Genomic DNA, 26,114 nt, shown 5'->3' with positions numbered 1-26,114 from the left:
ACGTTTTTGATCGTGTACACATAATTTGCAGATGTTACCGCAGTTGCTGTGAAATGCTTATGTTTCTAGCTCTGACAGTGCAGCCATTACATATAAATATGTAGTGTTACGTTCCCCAGCATGAAAACCAATAATGTCGCTCAAACAGAAGGGGGAACTAACAGACCGACAACCAAAACAAAACCGCTGGGGTTTTAAGAGGGGTTCTGAGATACTCATGGGGGTGTCCCACTGAAATTTGACTAGCAACAACAACTGGAACCTAAAAGACACCCACTACATTTTCCCAACAAGAGGTTGTTTGTCTAGCAATCAAAATAGGGAGAGCCAACTAAAGGTGTTTAACCCTCCACATCTCTCAAGAGCACTGGGCCAGCCACTCTTAAATAGCACCTGGGCCAGCACAGGTGAAACACCTCCCCACTAACGAGATGGCAACCAACACCGGTGTAACACATACTGACTAATGAGGTGACTCCAATCGGTGCGCCTTATGCGCTAATGAGCTATACTCGCTAAAGTCCAAACTCAAAACATAAATGGAAAAACCAAAACCTGTAACAATATGTGAACTCAGCAAAAAAAGAAACGTCCCTTTTTCAGGACCCTGTCTTTCAAATGTAAAAATCCAAATAACTTCACAGATATTCATTGTAAAGGGTTTAAACACGGTTTCCCATGCTTGTTCAGTGAACCATAAACAATTCATGAACATGCACCTGTGGAACGGTCGTTAAGACACTAACAGCTTACAGACGGTAGGCAATTAAGGTCACAGTTATGAAAACTTAGGACACTAAAGAGTCCTTTCTACAGAAAAACACCAAAAGAAAGATGCCCAGAGTCCCTGGTCATCTGCATGAACGTGCCTTAGGCATGCTGCAAGGAGGCATGACTGCAGATGTGGCCAGGGCAATAAATTGCAATGTCCGTACTGTGACACGCCTAAGACAGCGCTACAGGGAGACAGGATGGACAGCTGATCGTCCTCGCAGTGGCAGACCACGTGTAATAACACGTGCACAGGATCGGTACATCCGAACATCACACCTGCGGGACAGGTACAGGATGGTAACAGCACAGGAACGCACAATCCCTCCATCAGTGCTCAGACTCCACAATAGTCTGAGAGAGGCTGAACTGAGGACTTGTAGGCCTGTTGTAAGGCAGATCCTCACCAGACATCACTGGCAACAATGTCGCCTATGGGCACAAACCCACCGTCGCTGGACCAGACAGGACTGGCAAAAAGTGCTCTTCACTGACAAGTCACGGTTTTGTCTCACCAGGGGTGATGGTCGGATTCGCGTTTATCGTTGAAGGAATGAGCGTTACACCGTGGTCTGTACTCTGGAGCGTGATCGATTTTGAGGTGGAGGGTCCGTCATGGTCTGGAGCAGTGTGTCATAGCATCATCGGACTGAGCTTGTTGTCATTGCAGGCAATCTCAACACTGTGTGTTACAGGGAAGACATCCTCCCTCATGTGGTACCCTTCCTGCAGGCTCATCCTGACATGACCCTCCAGCATGACAATGCCACCAGCCATACTGCTCCTTCTGTGCGTGATTTCCTGCAAGACAGAAATGTCAGTGTTCTGCCATGGCCAGCGAAGAGTCCAGATCTCAATCCCATTGAGCACGTCTGGGACCTGTTGTGTCGGAAGGTGAGGGCTAGGGACATCCCCCCCAGAAATGTCTGGGAACTTGCAGGTGCCTTGGTGGAAGAGTGGGGTAACATCTCACAGCAAGAACCGGCAAATCTGGTGCAGTCCATGAGGAGGAGCTGCACTGCAGTACTTAATGCAGCTGGTGGCACATTATTCCATTTCTGTTAGTCACATGTCTGTGGAACTTGTTCAGTTTGTCTCAGTTGTTGAATCGTGTTATGTTCATACAAATATTTACACATGTTAAGTTTGCTGAAAATAAACGCAGTTGACAGTGAGAGGATGTTTCTCTTTTTTCCTGAGTTTATATGATGTTGTGTATAGACATTATGTACAGTATATGATTAGAAAAGATGTGTATGCAGTATATACAGATGAAGTGGGTTAAACAGTATTAAAGTGACCAGTGTTCAATTACTCTTTGTGGTTGAATCTGTACTTGAAATTTATACATGTTTTATTGAACCTTTATTTAACTAAGCAAGTCATTTAAGAACAAATTCGGCCTATCAAAAGGCCTCCTGTGGGGACACGGGCTATAAAAAAAATAGTAATTATATATAGGAAAAAAACACATCACGGCAAGAGAGACCTAACTTGGGGACCTTACAGAGAATTGTATGTGTGGGGTACAGAGATGGGGTAGTCATTTTAGAAATCATGGTAAACATAATTATTGCACACAGTGAGCCCATGCGACTTGTTAAGCAAAATTTTACTCCTGAACTTATTTAGGATTGCCATAACAAAAGGGTTGAATACTTATTGACTCAAGACATTTCAGCATTTCATTTTTAATTCATTTGTAAACATTTCTAAAAACAGAATTTCACTTTGACATTATGGGGTATTGTGTGTAGATCAGTGACACAATCTAAATGTAATACATTTTAAATTCAGGCTGTAACACAGCAACATTTTCAAAAAGTTGAGGAGTGTGAATTCTTTCTGAAGGCACTGTATCTTGAACTGACAGGTTTGCCTGTGTCTCTTTCATAGTCGTACCCCTACATTTGTCAGTGAAATGAGATTTCAATAACCTTGTCCTCTCTTGTTTTCTTTTCTTGTAGTACTATGACATAGAGCCAATATGGGATCCTCTGAATTTTACTCCCATGTCACTCACCAACTCACTCCGGACAGGTAAGAAGTCATGACTTCATGGCAGAGCATAATCTTTTTATCTGACCAAAGTAAACAGCCTATTTCTCAGGACCAGATGCTAGAATATGTATATAATTGACAGATTAGGATAGAAAACAATCTAAAGTTTCCAAAACTGTCAACATTTTGTCTGAGTTAAACAGAACTGATATTCCAGGCTAAAACCTGAGGAAAATCCAATTAGGAAGTGCCACAGTTTTTGAAACCTCTCTAAGAGTTATGCATTTCTATTGCACCATTTAAAAGGATTACAACCAGATTCCTTTTTCTATGGCTTCCCTAAGGTGTCAACAGCCTTTAGACATAGTTTCAGGCTTTTATTTTGAAGAATGAGCGTGAACGACCACATTGCGTAAGTGGATAGGTGGGGGCTCTCAGAGTGAGTTGTGCGCAAAAGAGAAAGGCGGCCATTGTTACTCCCGGTCCTAGTGAAAAGCCAACTGTCCTGGTTGATATATTATCGAATAGATATTTGAAAAACACCCTGAGGATTGATTATAAAAAACGTTTGACATTTTTCTGTGGACATTATGGATATAATTTGGAATTTTTGTCTGCGTTGTCGTGACCGCTGGGCATAACGCACCAAACTAACGGAGGTATTTGGATATAAAAAAAATATTTTATGGAACAAAAGGAACGTTTGTTGTCTATCTGGGAGTCTCGTGAGTGATGATCTTCGGATGTTTTCAAAGGTAAACGATTAATTTGGTTGCTTTTCTGATTTTCGTGACCAAGTTACCTGATGCTAAGTGTACTTATTGTTTTGTCGAGCGATCGATAAACTTACACAAACGCTTGTATTGCTTTTGCTGTAAAGCATAATTTCAAAATCTGAGACGACAGGTTAACAACGACAAAAGGCTAAGCTGTGTTTTGCAATATTGCACTTGTGATTTCATGAATATGAATATTTTCTAGTAATATTATTTGACTGTTGCGCTATGCTATTCAGCGTTGCTGATGACAATTATACCGGATCCGGGATGGGTGGTTCAGAGAGGTTAACTAGGGAAATTGTGTCACTTCTCTTGCGTTCTGTGCAAGCAGAGTCAGGGTATATGCAGCAGTTTGGGTCGCCTGGCTCGTTGCAGACTGTGTGAAGACCATTTCTTTCTAACAAAGACCGTAATTAATTTGCCAGAATTGTACATAATTATGACATTACATTAAAGGTTGTGGGATGGCACCCATTAGATAAAATACGGAACGGTTCCGTATTTTACTGAAAGAATAGACGTTTTGTTTTCGAAATGATAGTTTCCGGATTTGACCATATTAATGACCTACGGCTCGTATTTCTGTGTGTTTATTATATTTAAGTCTATGATTTGATATTTGATAGAGCAGTCTGACTGAGCGATGCTAGGCAGCAGCAGGCTCGTAAGCATTCATTCAAACAGCATTTTCCTGAGTTTGCCAGCAGCCCTTCGTTGTGCTTCAAGCTTTGCGCTGTTTATGAATTCAAGCCTATCAACTCCCAAGATTAAGCTGGCAATACTATAGTGCCTATAAGAACATCCAATAGTCAAAGGTATATGAAATACAATTGGTATAGAGGGAAATAGTCCAATAATTCCTATAATAACTACAACCTAAAACATCTTAACTGGGAATATTGAAGACATATGTTAAAAGGAACCACCAGCTTTCTTATGTTCTCATGTTCTGAGCAAGGAACTTGCTTTTTCTACGTGGCACATATTGCACTTTTACTTTCTTCTCCAACACTGTGTTTTTGCATTATTTAAACCAAATTGAACATGTTTAATTATTTATTTGAGACAAAATTGATTTTATTTATGTATTATATTAAGTTAAAATAAGTGTTCATTCAGTATTGTTGTAATTGTCATTATTACAAATATATATACAGTTGAAGTTGGAAGTTTACATACACCTTAGCTAAATACATTTAAACTCAGTTTTTCACAATTACTGACATTTAACCCTAGTAAAAATTCCCTGTCTTAGGTCAGTTAGGATCACCACTTTATTTGAAGAATGTGAAATGTCAGAATAATAGTAGAGGGAATGATTTATTTCAGCTTTTATTTCTTTCATCACATTCCCAGGGGGTCAGAAGTTTACATACACTCAATTAGTATTTGGTAGCATTGCCTTTAAATTGTTTAACTTGGGTCAAATGTTTTGGGTTAGCCTACCACAAGCTTCCCACAATAAGTTGGGTGAATTTTGGCCCATTCCTCCTGACAGAGCTGGTGTAACTGAGTCAGGTTTGTAGGCCTCCTTGCTCACACACGCCTTTTCAGTTCTTCCCACAAATTTTCTATAGGATTGAGGTCAGGGCTTTGTGATGGCCACTCCAATATTTGTCCTTAAGCCATTTTGCCACAACTTTGGAAGTATGCGTGGGGTCATTGTCCATTTGGAAGACCCATTTGCGACCAAGCTTTAGCTTCCTGACTGATGTCTTGAGATGTTGCTTCAATATATCCACATATTTTTCCTTCCTCTTGAAGCCATCTATTTTGTGAAGTGCACCAGTCCCTCCTTCCTCAAAGCACCCCCACAATATGATGCTGCCACCCCCATGCTTCACTGTTGGGATGGTGTTCTTCGACTTGCAAGCCTCCACCTTTTTCCTCCAAACATAACAATGGTCATTATGGCCAAACAGTTATATTTTTGTTTGATCAGACCAGATGACATTTCTCCAAAAAGTATGATCTTTGTCCCCATGTGCAGTTGCAAACCTTAGTCTGTCTTTTTTATGGTGGTTTTGGAGCAGTGGCTTCTTCCTTGCTGAGCTGCCTTTCAGGTTATGTTGATTATAGGACTTGTTTTACTGTGGATATAGATACTTTTGTACCTGTTTCCCCCAGCATCTTCACATGGTCCTTTGCTGTTGTTCTGGTATTGATTTGCACTTTCCGCACCAAAGTCAAATCAAATCAAATTTTATTTGTCACATACACATGGTTAGCAGATGTTAATGCGAGTGTAGCAAAATGCTTGTGCTTCTAGTTCCGACAATGCAGTAATAACCAACAAGTAATCTAACTAACAATTCCAAAACTACTGTCTTATACACAGTGTAAGGGGATAAAGAATATGTACATAAGGATATATGAATGAGTGATGGTACAGAGCAGCATAGGCAAGATACAGTAGATGGTATCGAGTACAGTATATACATATGAAATGAGTATGTAAACAAAGTGGCATAGTTAAAGTGGCTAGTGATACATGTATTACATAAGGATACAGTCGATGATATAGAGTACAGTATATACATATGCATATGAGATGAATAATGTAGGGTAAGTAACATTATATAAGGTAGCATTGTTTAAAGTGGCTAGTGATATACTTACATTTCCCATCAATTCCCATTATTAAAGTGGCTGGAGTTGAGTCAGTGTCAGTGTGTTGGCAGCAGCCACTCAATGTTAGTGGTGGCTGTTTAACAGTCTGATGGCCTTGAGATAGAAGCTGTTTTTCAGTCTCTCGGTCCCAGCTTTGATGCACCTGTACTGACCTCGCCTTCTGGATGATAGCGGGGTGAACAGGCAGCGGCTCGGGTGGTTGATGTCCTTGATGATCTTTATGGCCTTCCTGTAACATCGGGTGGTGTAGGTGTCCTGGAGGGCAGGTAGTTTGCCCCCGGTGATGCGTTGTGCAGACCTCACTACCCTCTGGAGAGCCTTACGGTTGAGGGCGGAGCAGTACCAGGCGGTGATACAGCCCGCCAGGATGCTCTCGGTTGTGCATCTGTAGAAGTTTGTGAGTGCTTTTGGTGACAAGCCGAATTTCTTCAGCCTCCTGAGGTTGAAGAGGCGCTGCTGCGCCTTCTTCACGATGCTGTCTGTGTGAGTGGACCAATTCAGTTTGTCTGTGATGTGTATGCCGAGGAACTTAACTTGCTACCCTCTCCACTACTGTTCCATCGATGTGGATAGGGGGTGTTCCCTCTGCTGTTTCCTGAAGTCCACAATCATCTCCTTAGTTTTGTTGACGTTGAGTGTGAGGTTATTTTCCTGACACCACACTCCGAGGGCCCTCACCTCCTCCCTGTAGGCCGTCTCGTCGTTGTTGGTAATCAAGCCTACCACTGTTGTGTCGCCTGCAAACTTGATGATTGAGTTGGAGGTGTGCGTGGCCACGCAGTCGTGGGTGACCATGGAGTACAGGAGAGGGCTCAGAACGTACCCTTGTGGGGTCCCAGTGTTGAGGATCAGCGGGGAGGAGATGTTGTTGCCTACCCTCACCACCTGGGGGCGGCCCATCAGGAAGTCCAGTACCCAGTTGCACAGGGCGGGGTCGAGACCCAGGGTCTCGAGCTTGATGACGAGCTTGGAGGGTACTATGGTGTTGAATGCCGAGCTGTAGTCGATGAACAGCATTCTCACATAGGTATTCCTCTTGTCCAGATGGGTTAGGGCAGTGTGCAGTGTGGTTGAGATTGCATCGTCTGTGGACCTATTTGGGCGGTAAGCAAATTGGAGTGGGTCTAGGGTGTCAGGTAGGGTGGAGGTGATTTGGTCCTTGACTAGTCTCTCAAAGCACTTCATGATGACGGAAGTGAGTGCTACGGGGCGGTAGTCGTTTAGCTCAGTTACCTTAGCTTTCTTGGGAACAGGAACAATGGTGGCCCTCTTGAAGCATGTGGGAACAGCAGACGGGTATAGGGATTGATTGAATATGTCCGTAAACACACCGGCCAGCTGGTCTGCGCATGCTCTGAGGGCGCGGCTGGGGATGCCGTCTGGGCCTGCAGCCTTGCGAGGGTTAACACGTTTAAATGTCTTACTCACCTCGGCTGCAGTGAAGGAGAGACCGCATGTTTTCGTTGCAGGCCGTGTCAGTGGCACTGTATTGTCCTCAAAGCGGGCAAAAAAGTTATTTAGTCTGCCTGGGAGCAAGACATCCTGGTCCATGACTGGGCTGGATTTCTTCCTGTAGTCCGTGATTGACTGTAGACCCTGCCACATGCCTCTTGTGTCTGAGCCGTTGAATTGAGATTCTACTTTGTCTCTGTACTGACGCTTAGCTTGTTTGATAGCCTTGCGGAGGGAATAGCTGCACTGTTTGTATTCGGTCATGTTACCAGACACCTTGCCCTGATTAAAAGCAGTGGTTCGCGCTTTCAGTTTCACGCGAATGCTGCCATCAATCCACGGTTTCTGGTTAGGGAATGTTTTAATCGTTGCTATGGGAACGACATCTTCAACGCACGTTCTAATGAACTCGCACACCGAATCAGCGTATTCGTCAATGTTGTTATCTGATGTCAACTTCCTGCGCCGACAGAGATGGCCGCCTCGCTTCGCGTTCCTAGGAAACTACGCAGTTTTTTTTATTTTTTACGTGTTATTTCTTACATTAGTACCCCAGGTCATCTTAAGTTTCATTACATACAGTCGAGAAGAACTACTGAATATAAGATCAGCGTCAACTCACCATCAGTACGACCAAGAATATGTTTTTCGCGACGCGGATCCTGTGTTCTGCCTTACAAACAGGACAACGGAGTGGATCCCATGCAGCGACCCAAAAAAACGACTCCGAAAAAGAGGGAAACGAGGCGGTCTTCTGGTCAGACTCCGGAGACGGGTACACCGTGCACCACTCCCTAGCATTCTTCTTGCCAATGTCCAGTCTCTTGACAACAAGGTTGATGAAATCCGAGCAAGGGTAGCATTCCAGAGGGACATCAGAGACTGTAACGTTCATTGCTTCATGTAAACATGGCTCACTGGAGAGACGCTATCCGAGGCGGTGCAGCCAACGGGTTTCTCCACGCATCGCGCCGACAGAAACAAACATCTTTCTGGTAAGAAGAGGGGTGGGGGCGTATGCCTTATGGCTAACGAGACATGGTGTGATGAAAGAAACATACAGGAACTCAAATCCTTCTGTTCACCTGATTTAAAATTCCTCACAATCAAATGTAGACTGCATTATCTACCAAGAGAATTCTCTTCGATTATAATCACAGCCGTATTATATCCCCCCCCAAGCAGACACATCGATGGCTCTGAACAAACTTTATTTAACTCTTTGCAAAGTACGTTTATCTCTAGGAGACAGAACGCGTCTCCTTCCTGAGCGGTATGACGGCTGCGTGGTCCCATGGTGTTTATACTTGTGTACAATTGTTTGACAGATGAACGTGGTACCTTCAGGCGTTTTCATCCCAAGGATGAACCAGACTTGTGGAGGTCTTGAATTTTTTTTCTGAGGTCTTGGCAGATTTCTTTAGATTTTCCCATGATGTTAGGCAAAGAGGCCCTGATTTTGAAGGTAGGCCTTGAAATACATCCACAGGTACATCTCCAATTGACTCAAATGATGTCAATTAGCCTATCAGAAGCTTCTAAAGCCATTACATTTTCTGGAATTTTCCAAGCTGTTTAAACGACTTGCCAAAACTATAGTTTGTTAAGAAGAAATTTGTGGAGTGGTTGAAAAACGAGTTTTAATGACTCCAACCTAAATGTATGTAAACTTCCGACGTCAACTGTATATATAAAAATCGTCCGATTTAATCGGTATCGGCTTTTTTTGGTCCTCCAATAATCAGTATCGGCGTTGAAAAATCCTAATCGGTCGACCTCTAGTGTATATAGTGCATTTGTAAAGTATTCAGACCCCTTATACCTTTTCCACCTTTTGTTACGTTATAGCCTTATTCTAAAATGAATAAAAAACAATTGTCAATCTACACACAATAACCCATAATGACGAAGCAAAAACAGGTTTGATCTTGTTCAAGTCCGGGCTCTGGCTGGGCCACTCAAGGAACTTCAGATACTTGTCCCGAAGGCACTTCTGCTTTGTCTTGGCTGTGTGTTTAGTGTTGTTGTCCTGTTGGAAGGTGAACTTTCGCTCTCTGGAGCAGGTTTTCATCAAGGCTCTCTCTGTACTTTGCTCCATTCATCTTTCCCTCGATCCTGACTAGTCTTCCAGTCCCTGCCGCTGAAAAACATCCCACAGCAGGCTTCCATCTGACCACTCTGCCATAAAGGCCTGATTGGTGGAGTGCTGCAGAGATGGTTGTCCTTCTAGAAGGTTCTCCCATCTCCACAGAGGAACTCTAGAGCTCTGTCAGAGTGCTCATCGGGTTCTTGGTCACCTCCCTGACCAAGGCCCTTCTCCTCCGATTGTTCAGTTTGGCCAGGCGGCCAGCTCTAGAAAGAGTCTTGGTGGTTCCAAACTTGTGCCATTTAAGAATGATGGAGGCCACTGTGTTCTTGGGGACCTTCAATGCTGCAGAAATGTTTTGGTACCCACAATCCTGTCTCGGAGCTCTAAGGACAATTCCTTTGACCTCATGGCTTGGTTTTTGCTCTGACATGTTCTGTCAACTGTGGGACATTTATATAGACAGGTGTGTGCCTTTCCAAATCATGACCAATCAATTTAATTTACCACAGGTGGACTCCAATCAAGTTGTAGAAACATCTCAAGGATGATCAATGAAACAGGATGCACCTAAGCTTCATTTCAAGTCTCATAACAAAGGGTCATAATATTATGTAAATATGATATTTCAGTTTTATTTTAATTTTTTATACATTTCTAAAAACCTGTTTTTGCTTTTTCTTCATGGGGTATTGTGTGTAGATTGAATGGGGGGGGGGGACTATTCAATTCATTTTAGAATAAGGCTGTAACGTAACAAAATGTGGAAAAAGTGACGTGTCTGAATACTTTCCGAATGCCCTGTATGTATGTTTCCAAAATCGAGATTAAATGGGTCTATCCAAAGATGTAATTTTGTGAATTCCAGTGGTAGCCTAAAATTGGAGAGCGCTTTTATTGTCAAGAGTAAGCTCTTCCTCGCCACCTCTTTTATGTAAAGGTCGTTTTTTTAAACTCAGTTTTATGTCATGATATTGTTGCAGCCTACTTCTCCTTCTCTAACTTTCACTTCTCCATTGTCCTCAAGTGGCCTGTTTTAAAACCAATGTTTAAGCGAGACTAGTGGTTAGGTTGTGGGAATGGGAATAATGGAAACTACTACTTTCTCGGGGGATACCCATCTCTTTACCCACATATGGCATATTCAAGAGCAGTCTAAATGAATGGGCATACCCCTCAATCTTTTATATTGATGCTCATTACTTCATTAATCTTACAGGTATGGATGGATACAGCCATCCTGTGAGGGCTCTGCTCCATTCTTAGAGCTGAAGGAAAATGTTGAATTTCAATGTCCTGAAGAAGGTCGTCTGTTCTTTAGAGAGCCGAAGCCGAGTATAATTTGGCTGATAAGGTGTTTGATTGAAGTTACATCGGAGGGAGGATGTGGCTTAGGCAGCGGGCTCTGCTTTAGGCAGGAAGACAAAGAGGCTGGCTCAGCTAACAATTGTTTGAGGAGCAAGATGAGACGACTATCACAAGCGGTTTTGTCATATTTGGTAAAAGACTCAACCATTGGTTTGTTGACATGGAACTACAGAGCCCAGGCCCCCATTCCTAAAAGGTCATAACTTTGTTAGTTTTGTTTATCTGATTCAAAATACAACCTCTACTACAGCACCTGAGCTCAATTAAAGATATTTGTTAAGAAGAGGGATGGCCCTAGAGAGCTACTGGTTGTTCAGGGTTTTGTTCCAGCCTTGCTCTAACACCTGCTTTCGCTAATCAATGTCCTCATTGGCCGCTTATTAGTTAGTAGAATCAGGTGTGTTAGAGCAGAGCTGGAGCAAAAGCATTCACACCCAATACAGTAGGAGGAGGGTCAGCCAGTCCTGCTGTAAAACTAATGTAAACCATTGTTTATTTGTTCTTAATTACAGCAGATGGACCCTACCTCGAAATCATTGAACAGCCTAAACAGGTAACCCTTGTCTTCAGTGTGCTCCTTTTCTCAGTTACAGCATAGGCTATGTAATCAAAGTACACTCAAAATTAAAATGATAACATATTTCAAAGTGATATTAAAAATGGATTATTTGACTATCATTCATGTCTGTTCCAGCGGGGCTTCAGGTTCCGTTATGGGTGTGAGGGACCCTCTCACGGTGGGCTTCCAGGGGCCTCCAGCGAGAAGAACAGGAAGTCATATCCCCAGGTCAAGGTAAGTCCCACCCATAGAGAAAGATAGAGGCCTCTAGTGACCAAAAGGCTGTATTAGCATGGGCAGCACCATTGAGGGTAGAGGTGGACCCGTTTCGAAATGGACCAGGGTCTTTCCCACTCAGACCCAATATGCATAAATATTTTTTTAAATATAGAGACCCGTTTCGAGCGATCCCGAAGACAGCTAGATCCCATCTGTATAGACCTGGTCGGATGCAGACCCGGTCCGATCCGAGTGAGGGAAGAAGGAGAAAAGTAATTTGAGTTACCTTATTAACCGGCGCTGATAAAGTGCGAGTGTGAGCGAGTGACAAGTTGAGTAGGAAGAGACAGCAACCAACCAAGCTGACGCGCGCTATAGTAGACTAATAACCTAGCTATGCAGCTATTAATCATCCAATATGATTACGTAGTACCAGTCTTGACTGCATTAAACCGGGAGAAGCTAGTTAAGGTAGTTAATGTTAGCTAGCTAGCTAGGCTAATTGAGGCTGCATGCGCTTTCTCATCCTACAGTTAATAATAACAACTCCATTCAGAAAATTAAGTAGCAGCCTACACATTGGCTCTTGGTCGTTGTGGCCTATCTTCCTTCTTTAACTTTTAATTGTCATTTTAATTCCATCTTCCATTGATTAGATATCTCCTAACTTTTGCCAGAGACGGTGCGAGGTTCTATGACTGTAACCTATTGCCGCTTTGTTGACTTAAGATTTCAAACAACAAGCCACACACTCCACTCTCGTGAAAAGCAAGAGCAGCAGCATAAAGGATCAAATGTCTCTCTCTCTACTGCAGCAGTCGTGTTTGGATCTGTACGGGCCCTTCCGGACAAGTCATTTTAAAATTATACATACCCAAGACATATCAGATCCGACCCAGACCTGTGACATTATTTAGAGTTCTTGATCGGGTATTCGGGTACAGGTGGATCTGTGAAGACCTCTAATTGAGGGCTTCCACCATTTTAATGTAGTTAACTGGGTGGTACCTGTGTGGGAGTCATGTCCAACTGGGTCATAAGGAGGGATCAGCCAATTGAGATGAAGAAAATTGACTACTTCAAAACGGAGATTGCCTCAATGACCCATGCTGTCACAGATGCTATAATGGCATAGATACAAAGATGAGTCCTTTATGTATCTCTATGGTCCCACCAACATGTCCTTCCTGATGTTAATTTTTTCCTTCCATTGTTCAGTCACACCTTCTGTCCTTCATTCTGTCTTTCCATCCATCCTTCCTTTGTTCTTTCCCTTCTCTCCTTTACTTTCTTTTTTCCTTTCCCTCCTTGAGGCCTGCTGTCTGTCCTTCTCACCTTTCTTCTTTTGATTTTTCAACTAAACAAGCGGAAGTAGGAATTTCCCCATGAGATTCCTAGGAATTTTGTGTCTCACCTGTTTGAGGTGTAATCATTTTTTTCATGTGTGAATGAAAACTTTTTAATAAGCTCCGCCTGCATTTCAAGCTAACATTTAAATGTCCATCCTGACAGAAATCTGTTCATACAAATAACACAATTTCCCCCCACACAAACACACACAGATACATTATTTGTATCTTTAGGCAATTTGAACTATGTTCAGACTGTACTCTGGGAAATCCCCTCTTGCTATGCCTCCAAATATTTCCCTCAAGCAGTAAGAATAGGTATTGTCTGTTGGTGATGAGTCACTTACTCCAACCTCTCATCTTCTGAGCGTGCTTTTGTTTCAATACATTTTAACCTTTACACCTGAGGGTTTTTTGCTAAAAGGTTTTAAGTGATGTTTTATTGGAGCAAGACATGAGAATGGATAGTCATTCAATGGTCAGGGGAAAGAGGAATGTCCTCTTAATTTCTTCAGTAAGCTCTAAGTTCTGTTCACAGGATTGTTTTTGTACTTTTTTGTACTTTTTTTGAATATACCTTTATTATTCCCCACAAACCCTACTACCCTTCCCCCTTGGAGAAACCTAATAAACAAAGACATTTAGGCTTCTACCTTCAGTTTATACTTATTTTACACATTTTACAGACACAATCTATTTTACAAGAGTTATTTTGTTTGTTTTTTAGTCCTGGCCTTTCTCTCTTTCTGATGTCCATCCAGTTTGATTTCTATTTGTAACTGTGCTATTTCACAACATTTCTGAACCTATATACATTTTACAGACCCTGTATGTTTTACATTGGTTATCTTGTTATTAGTCCCACCCTTCAGCTCCACTCAACCCCTCCATCACCATCCATTTTGGATTTCTATTTGCCATTTATTTTCCAACTGTGCTGTGATGCTTCACAACAGCACTGAACCTTTCTATTCTCATAGCTTCTACAGATTGTAAATTAAAGATACATTTTTGTTTTTGCTAAAATAATGATTATATTATTGATCGATTGACTATGGCTTTTCAAATCACCCAGTGTTGCTATCTGCAGCGTTAGTTCTAGGTAAATGTTGCAATTCTTCAGCCATTCCTGGACCTGTGACCAAAAAACAAGCTACTTATGGACCATATCAAAATAAATGATCTAATGACTCTGCCTCCTCAAAGCCGAATCTGCAGAGCCGGGAAGATTGTATCCCACATATATATAACATTCTATTGGTTGCAAGAATTTTGTATAATCATTTAAATTGAAAAGTTTTGAATCTGGGGTAGTTTTTTGCGTGTCAATTCATAAACCACGTGCCATGGAATCAGTACATCGAAAATCTCTTCCCAACTATTTTGCAACTTATATGGCACAGCTGTCAATTTTGGTCCTTAAATGAAACTGAAACAATTTTCTTTAACCATTTATGTTCTTTAATGCAGGGCGAAAGATAAGTTCCTTACTTTTTCCCCCTTCCACTTGCCTCCTCCATTTTTCTGGTAATGCAGCAATTAGTTGGTTGTAATTTTGGGTAGAGCAGACATTCCCATGTCTGTGTTAGCTGCATGTGTGACAACTCCACCAGTCCTATTTATGATACATTATTTTTAAATGATAAATTATATAGAAAAATACATTTTTTTTAATCAATTGGTGTATTTGAGTTTAACCACTATTTGTTGTATTATTTGTTCTGTCTTTTCAGGTGGATTAAACTGAAATGAAATCATACCCGCAAAACACCAGTCTCAACATCAAGAGTGAAGAGGCGATTCCGGGATGCTGGCCTTCTAGGCAGAGTGTCTGTTCATTTGCCCATCTTAATCTTTTATTTTTATTGGCCAGTCTGCGATATGGCTTTTTCTTTGCAACTCTGCCTAGAAGGCCAGCATCCCAGAGTTCTTCACTGTTGACATTGAGACTGGTGTTTTCCAGGTGCTATTTAATGAAGCTGCCAGTTGAGGACTTGTGAGGTGTCTGTTTCTCAAACTAGACATTCTAATGTACTTGTCCTCTTGCTCAGTTGTGCATCGGGGCCTCTCACTCCTTTCTATTCTGGTTCAAGCCATTTTGCGCTGTTCTGTGAAGGGAGTAGTACACGGCATTGTACGAGGTCTTCAGTTTCTTGAGAATTTCTTGCATGGAAAAGCTGTAATTTCTCAGAACAAGAATAGACTGACGAGTTTCAGAAGAAAGTTCTTTGTTTCTAGCAAACTTGTAATCAAACCCACAAATGCTGATGCTCCAGATACTAAACTAGTCTAAAGGACAGTTTTATAGCTTCTTTAATCAGAACAAGCAGAACCCATCCAACTTGAAGGAGCTGGAGTAGTTTTGCATAGAAGAATGGGCAAAAATCCCAGTGGCTAGATGTGCCAAGCTTGTAGAGACATACCCCAAGAGACTTGCAGCTGTAATTGCTGCAAAAGTATTGACTTTGGGGGGGTGAATAGTTATGCACGCTCAAGTTTAGTTTTTTTGTCTTATTTCTTGTTTGTTTCACAATAAAAAATATATATTTTGCATCTTCAAAGTGGTAGGCATGTTGTGTAAATTAAATTATACAAAACAAGGGGGAAAAATGCCAAGGGGGTGAATACTTTCGCAAGCCACTGTATATAAAGTGCTTTAATTTCTAAATGGTAAAACATATGTATAACAATACCCTCAAATAAAATGTGACGTTCTGTATCCCTACCTCATATGAAATCTCAAATCCCAAATGCTAGAGTATCAAATCAAATCAAATCAAATTTGTCACATACACATGGTTAGCAGATGTTAGTGCGAGTGTAGCGAAATGCTTGTGCTTCTAGTTCCGACAATGCAGTAATAACCAACAAGTAATCTAGCTAACAATTCCAAAACTACTACCTTATAGACACAAGTGTAAGGGGATAAAGAATATGTACATAAAGTTATATGAATGAGTGATGGTACAGAGCGGCATAGGCAAGATACAGTAGATGGTATTGAGTGCAGTATATACATATGAGATGAGTATGTAAACAAAGTGGCATAGTTAAAGTGGCTAGTGATACATGTATTACATAAGGATGCAGTAGATGATATAGAGTACAGTATATATGTATACATATGAGATGAATAATGTAGGGTATGTAAAACATTATATTAGGTAGCATTGTTTAAAGTGGCTAGTGATATATTTTACATCAATTCCCATTATTAAATTGACTGGAGTTGAGTCAGTGTGTTGGCAGCAGCCACTCAATGTTAGTGGTGGCTGTTTAACAGTCTGATGGCCTTGAGATAGAAGCTGTTTTTCAGTCTCTCGGTCCCAGCTTTGATGCACCTGTACTGACCTCGCCTTCTGGATGATAGCGGGGTGAACAGGCAGTGGCTCGGGTGGTTGCTGTCCTTGATGATCTTTATGGCCTTCCTGTGACATCGGGTGGTGTAGGTGTCCTGGAGGGCAGGTAGTTTGCCCCGGTGATGCGTTGTGCAGACCTCGCTACCCTCTGGAGAGCCTTACGGTTGTGGGCGGAGCAGTTGCCGTACCAGGCGGTGATACAGCCCGACAGGATGCTCTCGATTGTGCATCTGTAGAAGTTTGAGTGCTTTTGGTGACAAGCCGAATTTCTTCAGCCTCCTGAGGTTGAAGAGGCGCTGCTGCGCCTTCTTCACGATGTTGTCTGTGTGGGTGGACCAATTCAGTTTGTCTGTGATGTGTATGCCGAGGAACTTAACTTACTACCCTCTCCACTACTGTTCCATCGATGTGGATAGGGGGGTGTTCCCTCTGCTGTTTCCTGAAGTCCACAATCATCTCCTTAGTTTTGTTGACGTTGAATGTGAGGTTATTTTCCTGACACCACACTCTGAGGGCCCTCACCTCCTGTAGGCCGTCTCGTCGTTGTTGGTAATCAAGCCTACCACTTGTTGTGTCGTCCGCAAACTTGATGATTGAGTTGGAGGCGTGCGTGGCCACGCAGTCGTGGGTGAACAGGGAGTACAGGAGAGGGCTCAGAACGCACCCTTGTGGGGCCCCAGTGTTGAGGATCAGCGGGGTGGAGATGTTGTTGCCTACCCTCACCACCTGGGGCGGCCCGTCAGGAAGTCCAGTACGCAGTTGCACAGGGCGGGGTCGAGACCCAGGGTCTCGAGCTTGATGACGAGCTTGGAGGGCACTATGGTGTTAAATGCCGAGCTGTAGTCGATGAACAGCATTCTCACATAGGTATTCCTCTTGTCCAGATGGGTTAGGGCAGTGTGCAGTGTGGTTGAGATTGCATCGTCTGTGGACCTATTTGGGCGGTAAGCAAATTGGAGTGGGTCTAGGGTGTCAGGTAGGGTGGAGGTGATATGGTCCTTGACTAGTCTCTCAAAGCACTTCATGATGACAGAAGTGAGTGCTACGGGGCGGTAGTCATTTAGCTCAGTTACCTTAGCTTTCTTGGGAACGGGAACAATGGTGGCCCTCTTGAAGCATGTGGGAACAACAGACTGGGATAGGGATTGATTGAATATGTCCTTAAACACACCGGCCAGCTGGTCTGCGCATGCTCTGAGGGCGCGGCTGGGGGTGCCGTCTGGGCCTGCAGCCTTGCGAGGGTTGACACGTTTAAATGTTTTCCTCACGTCGGCTGCAGTGAAGGAGAGTCCGCATGTTTTAGTTGCGGGCAGTGTCAGTGGCACTGTATTGTCCTCAAAGCGGGCAAAAAAGTTATTTAGTCTGCCTGGGAGCAAGACATCCTGGTCCGTGACAGTGCTGGTTTTCTTTTTGTAATCCGTGATTGACTGTAGACCCTGCCACATTTACAGTATAAGTGTGCCTTGAATTGTAAATAAATAAATCATTTACCATTTTAGCTTCACTGTCCAAATACATATGGAGGGGAGTGTATACAAATCATACCCCCCTCCTCTCCCTGCCATTTACTTTGTTTCAAGCCTGTTGGGAATTTCCTCCTGTGTCATAGAGGTAATTACTAGGGACTGTCAAGTGGCATCACCAACAAGAAACTGTGTTTTCAGATCGCCTCCACGGTCTCAGAATCTTGACTGCCTCAGTGTAAAACATAGAGGTGTCTCTCAAACCTGTTCTATAGGTTGTAGAGGCAGATATAGCCCACTGTCTATGCTGTGCTTCTGTACATAAAGTTACATAGTACATTGATATGAGTTCTCTTTTAAATGCAGTGGATAAAGACGGGGGTTGAGGCGAGAGACATTTGAACTCCAGGGCAGGCTAAAGACTTTTCTAGGTAGGCAAATTCAAAATGTGTTCTTCAGTCTCACCCTCTGACTGCTGCACCTAACAGCATATGTACCATTTCTTGGAATGTGGTTGGTTTTGTATGTAGGCCAATTTTGGCTGGGAGAACCAGAAAGAGGTAAAGTGAAGACATTTGTCTACAGTGTAGTAATTCTTTTGTGTAAGATTTCAGTGGTTAGATGGCATACTTTTACGTTTTGTGTCTATTACTATTGTTGATATCCATAAGCATCCGTCACTGCCAGAGTTATTCATTTACAGTACCAGTCAAAAGTTTGGACACCTACTCATTCAAGTTTTTTTTTTTAAATGTGTACTATTTTCTGTTGTCGAATAACACTGAAGACCTCAAAACTATGAAATAACACATGGAATCATGTAGTAACCAAAAAAGTGACAGCTTTGCACACTCTTGGCATTCTCTCAACCAGCTTCATGAGGTAGTCACCTGGAATGCATTTCAATTAACAGGTTTGCCTAGTTAAAAGTTAATTTGTGGAATTTCTTTCCTTAATGCGTTTGAGCCAATCAGTTATGTTGTGACAAGGTAGGGGTGGTATACAGAAGATAGCCCTATTTGGTAAAATACCAAGTCCATATTATGGCAAGAACAGCTAAAATAAGCAGAGAAATGACAGTCCATCATTACTTTAAGACATGAAGGTCAGTCAATCTGGAAAATGTAAATAACTTTGAAAGTTTCAAGTGCAGTCGCAAAAACCATCAAGTGCTATGATGAAACTGGCTCTCATGAGGACCGCCACAGGAAAGGAAGACCCAGAGTTATCTCTGCTGCAGAGGATAAGTTCATTAGAGTTACCAGACTCAGAAATTGCAGCCCAAATAAATGCTTCAGAGTTCAAGTAACAGACACATCTCAACATCAACTGTTCAGAGGAATCAGTGAATCAGGCCTTCGTGGTTGAATTGCTGCAAAGAAACCACTACTAAAGGACACCAATAATAAGAAGAGACTTGCTTGTGCCAAGAAACACAAGCACTGGACATTAGACTGGTGAAAATCTGTCATTTGGTCTGATGAGTGATTTTTGGTTTGCCTTTGTGAGATGCAGAGTAGGTGAACGGATGATCTCTGCATGTGTGGTTCCCACCGTGAAGCATGGAAGAGGAGGTGTGATGGTGTGGGAGTGCTTTGCTGGTGACACTGTCAGTGATTTATTTACAATTCAAGGCACACTTAACCAGCATGGCTACCACAGCCTTCTGTAGCGATACGCCGTGCCATCTGGTTTGCTCTTAGTCCCTCTATCATTTGTTTTTCAACAGGAAAATGACCCAAAACATACCTCCAGGCTGTGTAAGGGCTATTTGACCAAGAAGGAGAGTGATGGAGTGCTACATTCGATGACCTGGCCTCCACAATCACCTGACCTCAACCAAATTGAGATGGTTTGGGATGAGTTGTACCACAGCATGAAGGAAAAGCAGACAAGTGCTCAGCATATGTGGAAACTCCTTCAAGACTGTTGGAAAAGCATGCCAGGTGAAGCTGGTTAAGAGAATGCCAAGAGTGTGCAAAGCTGTCAAAGGGTGGCTACTTTGAAGAATCTCAGAAAAGTGTTAAACAAATCTAAATATTTTATGGTTTACTATATGATTCCATATGTGTTATTTCATAGTTTTGATTTCTTCACTATTATTCTACAATGTAGAAAATAGTCAAAATAAAGAAAAACAATGTAATGAGTAGGTGTGTCCAAACTTTTGACTGGTACTGTAATGTGATGCATCATTGTGACGGCATTAAATGAGTGGTATCAGCCTTTGACAGATCAAGCATGTTTACACTATTGTTGGATCTATGTTGGCTTCCTGTTAGTTCAAACAGAACTTTGTGAGACGTTGGTGTGTGTGTCATAGAAAGTCATTCATCTGCATGCAATTCATATCTGTTCACTGAAGAGAAATGTGCATTCTCTTCTCTGTGAAGAATGGGTGACTGATAAGCTGAGGGGTTTCCTGTGAAGTGTTTTAGAAGGATGGGATCTTTAGCTGAAGTTGTGGAAGAACTTTACCACATTTTACCATTGTTTGAAAATAGCCCTGGTTACATGAAGGACTGAGATTGTGAAACCTACCCTAACCCAGGGTTCTACCCTAACCCAGGGTTCTTACACTAACGTTTTCCACTGGTGCTACTGACATTTTTAGTTGGTGGCACCAGAACATGTTTTAGTCACACCAATTTTGAAAAATAATTTATTTTAGAGGAGGACTGATTTTTTTCCCCCAGTTTTCACTATCAAAATCACACTTTTTATATAGAAAAACAAGATTGGAGTTCTTAACTGCACAACTATTCTTAAGCAACATAAGGGACAATTATTTTAGGTCTGGGTAAAATATTAGAAATGTTTATTTGTTTTTGTGAAGTTACCCTTTTAATTCAGATGTGCACCAGCCAGATGGTTTTGTTTGGCTAGCTGTGTTTCTGTAGCACACTTGTGATGGAGTGTTCAAATCAAATGGCCACTGGATTGATAGGCATAGGTAGGCATAGTTACCTTTTTAATTGCCTTACCCTAACTGTTTTAGCAGTGGTGGAAAAAGTACTCAATTGTCATACTTGAGTAAAAGTAATAGAAAATGACTCAAGTAAAAGTGAAAGTCACCCAGTGAAATATTACTTGAGTAAAAGTCTAAAAGTATTTGGTTTTAAATATTTTTAAGTATGAAAAGTGAAAGTATAATTACATTTTTAAAATTTTTATTGACGGATAGCCAGGGGCACACTCCAACACTCCAACACTTTACAAACGAAGCATTTGTGTTTAGTGAGTCCGCCAGATCAGAGGCAGTAGGGATGACCAGGAATGTTCTCAAAACAAACTCTGAATCAACTATATTTGGGAGAAGGTTGAAACACACATGAAACATTCATGGACATTTAGCTAGCTTGATGTTGCTAGCTAATTTGTCCTGAGACATGTCCTTTTTTTTTTTTTGCTGGATCTTTGTAGAATTTTGACCCATTTTTGAGTCACACAAAATCGTGTGTTCTCTACTCCGACAATTAATCCATAGGGGGAAACCTAGTTAGTTTCTAGTAATCTCTCCTAGTTCAGTCTTCTTCTGTGGATTTTTTTATGGCAGTTGGCAACCAACTTTTTCAGGTGCATTACTGCAACCTACTGAAGTGTGGACCTTGTTGATATGTCAATCACCCACGTGTATATGTGTGTGGGGAGAGGTGGGAATTGACAGCGCCTCAAGTGTCTAAAATAGAACCATGTTCTATGTTAGCGCCTGGTAACGTTTGGATGAAATTATTGAATAAGATGTATGTGTACATTTATTTTGCAACGCTCTCCCATACAACACAGGCGGTGTGGTCAGCATTATAACCCTTTGTCAAAATCTGAGCCATGTGTAAAACTGTTTTCATTCAGCATTTCTTTCATAGGGCGGCAGGGTAGCCTAGTGGTTAGAGCGTTGGACTAGTAACTGGAAGGTTGCGAGTTCAAACTCCCGAGCTGACAAGGTACAAATCTGTCGTTCTGCCCCTGAACAGGCAGTTAACCCACTGTTCCTAGGCCGTCATTGAAAATAAGAATTTGTTCTTAACTGACTTGCCTAGTAAAATAAAGGTAAAAAAATTAAAATAATGTATTCATTTGGTTGATGCATCACTCAGAAATTGTTTACCATTTTTACTGGCATATTCCACTGTTTTGAATGCTGTGTGTTTATGTGTGATTTGTATGTGTGTGTTTTTTTGACGTATGAGTGACACACTTCCCCCCTAGAGAAAGTGTGTGACTAACCTCATTTGGTTAATTCATCACTCAGAAATTGTTTACCATTTGGACTGGGATTTTTAATTGTTTCGAATGATGTGTGTGTTGTTGTTGCAAAAGTGACTAATTTTCCCCCAAGAGAAAGTGTCTGAATAACCACATGAGAAACAAAGCACAAAGTGACAGTAACACTCTAGCTCCTAACTGTCACTCAGTCAAGGTATGACTGAATTAGCTACACAGGCCAAGAGCCAATAAACCCGAGAGCACATTTTAGATTTGACAAGATTATTATTTTATTTTTTTAAACACCACCATACTATTGTTCTAATAGCTTGTCTAAAGTGTATCCCTCTAAAAAGGACATTGGTGTTGTCTTTGCAGATCTGTAACTACCAGGGGTTGGCACGTGTGGTGGTACAGCTGGTGACCAACTCTAAAGATGCCCACCTCCATGCCCACAGTTTGGTGGGCAAGCAGTGTGACAAAGGCATCTGCATCACAGACCAACAGCCCAAAGACTCCAGCATCAGGTGTGTCTCCACCGCTCTCTCTAGTTAGCGTTGCGCATGAACACACACTAGGGCTGGTAAGGTAATTGTATAAACATGTAACCAACAATTTATGGATGAAGACCATAAATAAAATACAGTTTAATAGATAACAAAAAAAAGTTTTAATTAACTTTATTTTCAATAGTAGATATATTTGACACAATAGCAGTAGTGTAAATGAATTATGAACAATTGTGTTGCTACCTTAATCCATCTAGATATCAAACTGTCTCCACCTCCTCCCGACACACGCTGTCTTGGCACACCCTGTTCTTCAAAATGCACACTCCCTTAGATGCTGCTGCAGCACACATAATTCTCCGGTTTGTAAAGATGTAAAAATATGCCAAAATCCGACCTGAATCGCCACTCTGGCTAGCTAAATTCAGCAGACAATGTCATTATTGGTGAGTGTGGACATTTTCAGTGCATTCAGCAAAGTATTCAGACCCCTTGACTTTTTCCACATTTTGTTACGTTACAGCCTTATTCTAAAATTGATAACATTTTAAATACATTTCATCATCAATTTATGCACAATAACCCATCATGACAAAGTTAAAACAGGTTATTTGACATTTTTGTCTATATAAGGTCCCACAGTTGACAGTGCATGTCAGAGCAAAAACCAAGCAACGAGGTCAAAGGAATTGTCCATAGAGCTCCGAGACAGGATTGTGTTGAGGCACAGATCTGGGGAAGGGTATCAAAAAATGTCTGCAGCATTGAAGGTCCCCAAGAACACAGTGGTCTCCGTCATTCTTAAATGGAAGAAAGTTGGAACCACCAAGGCTCTCCCTCGAGCTGGCCGCCCGGCCAAACTGAGCAATCAGGGGAGAAGGGCCTTGGTCAGGGAGGTGACCAAGAACCCAATGGTCACTCTGACAGAGTTCAAGAGTTCCTCTGCAGAGATGGGAAAACCTTCCAGAAGGACAACCATCTCTGCAACACTCCACCTATCAGGCCTTTATGGTAGAATGGCCAGACAGAAGCCATTTCCCAGGAAAAAGTTACATGACAGCCCACTTGGAGTTTGCCAAAAGGCACCTAAAGGACTCTGACCATGAGAAACAAGATCTTCTGGTCTGATGAAACCAAGATTGATTTGTTTGGCCTGAATGCCAAACATCATATCTGGAGGAAACCTGGCACCATCCCTACGGTGAAGCATGGTGGTGACAGCATCATGCTGTGAGAATGTTTTTCAGAGGCAGGGACTGGGAGACTAGTCAGGATCGAGGGAAAGATGAAGGGAGAAAGGTACAGAGAGATCCTTGATGAAAACCTGCTCCAGAGTGCTCAGGACCTCAGACTGGGGCGAAGGTTCACCTTCCAACAGGACAACGACCCTAATCACACAGCCAAGACAACGCAGGAGTGGCTTCGGGACAAGTCTCTGAATGTCCTCGAGTGGCCCAGCCAAAGCCCGGACTTGAACCCAATCGAACATCTCTGGAGAGACCTGAAAATAGTTGTTCAGCGACGCTCCCCATCCAACCTGACAGAGCTTGAGATGATCTGCAGAGAAGAATGGTATAAACTCCCCAAATACAGGTGTGCCAAGCTTGTAGTGTCATACCCAAGAAGACTCGAGGCTGTAATCCCTGCCAAAGGTGCTTCAACAATGTACTGAGTAATGGGTCTGAATACTTGTAAATGTCATATTTGTTTTTTTTGTTTAAAAAAAAAAGTATGAACATTTCTAAAAACTTGTTTTTGTTTTGTCATTAGGGGATATTGTGTGTAGATTGATGAGGGAACAATCAATTTGAGAATAAGACTGTAACGTAATAAAATGTGGAAAAAGTCAAGGGGTCTGAATATTTCCGAATGCACTGTATAAAGCAAAAGTGAATTATCAATGTTATAAAAAACGAATTTGAGATCAAATAGGCTAGCAAACGTCAGGTCTATGTACATAACCCAGAGGCATGACCACTGCACGTGATAGATTGACCCACTTGAGGACAGAAGATTTACCTGCCTTAATTTTGCAAACCATTAACCAAAATTCCATGATCTTCACAGCCCTAACACACACCACCGACAGAACCAGTTAGCTTACCGGTAAATTAGTATGTTTAACACCTTTAACTGTTTGCTTATTGACAACATTGCAGAAATGTCTGGACATCCTATAGGACCATTATGGATCCTTCCTTTGAGATCATATGTAATGATGTGATTTCTGACTTAGGGTTTCCCCATCTAACTTGAATTGACCTTATGGTGTTATATCTTGCAGTAATTCTTAAAAACGTACCACATGTAAATCAGACATTCCTTGTGACAGTTTCCCCAACCTGGGCATCCTCCATGTGACCAAGAAGAATGTGATTAAGACACTGGAGGACCGCATGACTGAGGCCTACAGGGTGGGCTACAACTGTGGCATTGTCATCCACCCCGAGATAGACGCCATCCAGGGAGAGGTTCGCATCCCCCGGGAGCTCACTGGTCAGTCACCTTTAAGACAATTTGATTGAAATAATGTATTTCTGCAGAGCACTAAGAATATTTGTTGTTTTGCATATATATGAATATATACGCATTGCCAACTTCACACTCAACCTTTGTGTGTGTGTGTCTGCCTTCAGATCACCAGAGAAGCATGATCTGCAGTGCAGCAACCAAGCAGGCTAAAGAGATGGACCTAAGCGTGGTGCGCCTCATGTTCACAGCCTTCCTCCCAGATAGTGACGGGGGCTTCTCCCGTAGACTGGACCCCGTCATATCAGACCCCATTTTCGACAGCAGTAAGTCACTAACAGCCACCTCGTCACTAAGCGCCAAATCAACTACAGTTCTTGTGAAAATGTGCCCGTTGACATCAATGCATGATTTATGGAAAAAAAAGATTAGGCCATTAGTGCTGTGTTTCCCAGTGTGCTGTGACCCCAACAAGACAACGGTTCTAGCTAGCTAGCTGAAACAGTCTTTAGCCATGACCTAATAAGAACTGTCTGTGCTCCACCATTTTGTTTCTTCTTTACATTATCAGTGAAGGATGTTCCATTACCCTTCACGAAGTCCATCTATGACAAAGGTCCCCCACCTCACCATAGACACACACCATATTAGGCTACATAGTACCCAGTAGTGCCTCAGCTTAATGAAGCTCAGGAAGGAACTACTGTTTGAACAAATTAATAGAACCATTCTTGTGCCTCTCAATACTGAATTCATGTAATTAGTCACTGAGTTTAAGATGTATTGAAGTAAAAACCACATCAGTGTGCACTGGTTGCATTTTCCTAGCTCTGTTCTTCCGCTACGTCACGTTTCTTACTCGGCTTCCTCTCGCAGGCTGAAACTAGGCCTTC

General features: G+C 42.1%; 1 protein-coding gene across 3 annotated transcripts in view; it reads left to right on the top strand.

The window, feature by feature from the left end:
• Positions 1 to 26,114, top strand: part of nfkb1 (nuclear factor of kappa light polypeptide gene enhancer in B-cells 1) — a 43,006-nt gene that overhangs the window by 4,206 nt on the left and 12,686 nt on the right. For all 3 annotated transcript variants that reach the window (XM_042303050.1, XM_042303051.1, XM_042303052.1), the window contains exons 3-8: positions 2,739 to 2,811; positions 11,601 to 11,641; positions 11,783 to 11,881; positions 22,622 to 22,770; positions 25,085 to 25,248; positions 25,389 to 25,547. In XM_042303050.1, the coding sequence (XP_042158984.1) occupies positions 2,739 to 2,811; positions 11,601 to 11,641; positions 11,783 to 11,881; positions 22,622 to 22,770; positions 25,085 to 25,248; positions 25,389 to 25,547 (685 nt within the window). The remainder of the gene's footprint in view (positions 1 to 2,738; positions 2,812 to 11,600; positions 11,642 to 11,782; positions 11,882 to 22,621; positions 22,771 to 25,084; positions 25,249 to 25,388; positions 25,548 to 26,114) is intronic.

The sequence above is a fragment of the Oncorhynchus tshawytscha genome, linkage group LG21 (genome assembly GCF_018296145.1).
Source record: "Oncorhynchus tshawytscha isolate Ot180627B linkage group LG21, Otsh_v2.0, whole genome shotgun sequence".
Classification (NCBI taxonomy): domain Eukaryota; kingdom Metazoa; phylum Chordata; class Actinopteri; order Salmoniformes; family Salmonidae; genus Oncorhynchus; species Oncorhynchus tshawytscha.
Note: the sequence above shows the minus strand (reverse complement) of the source record. Positions and strands in the feature narration are given on the sequence as shown.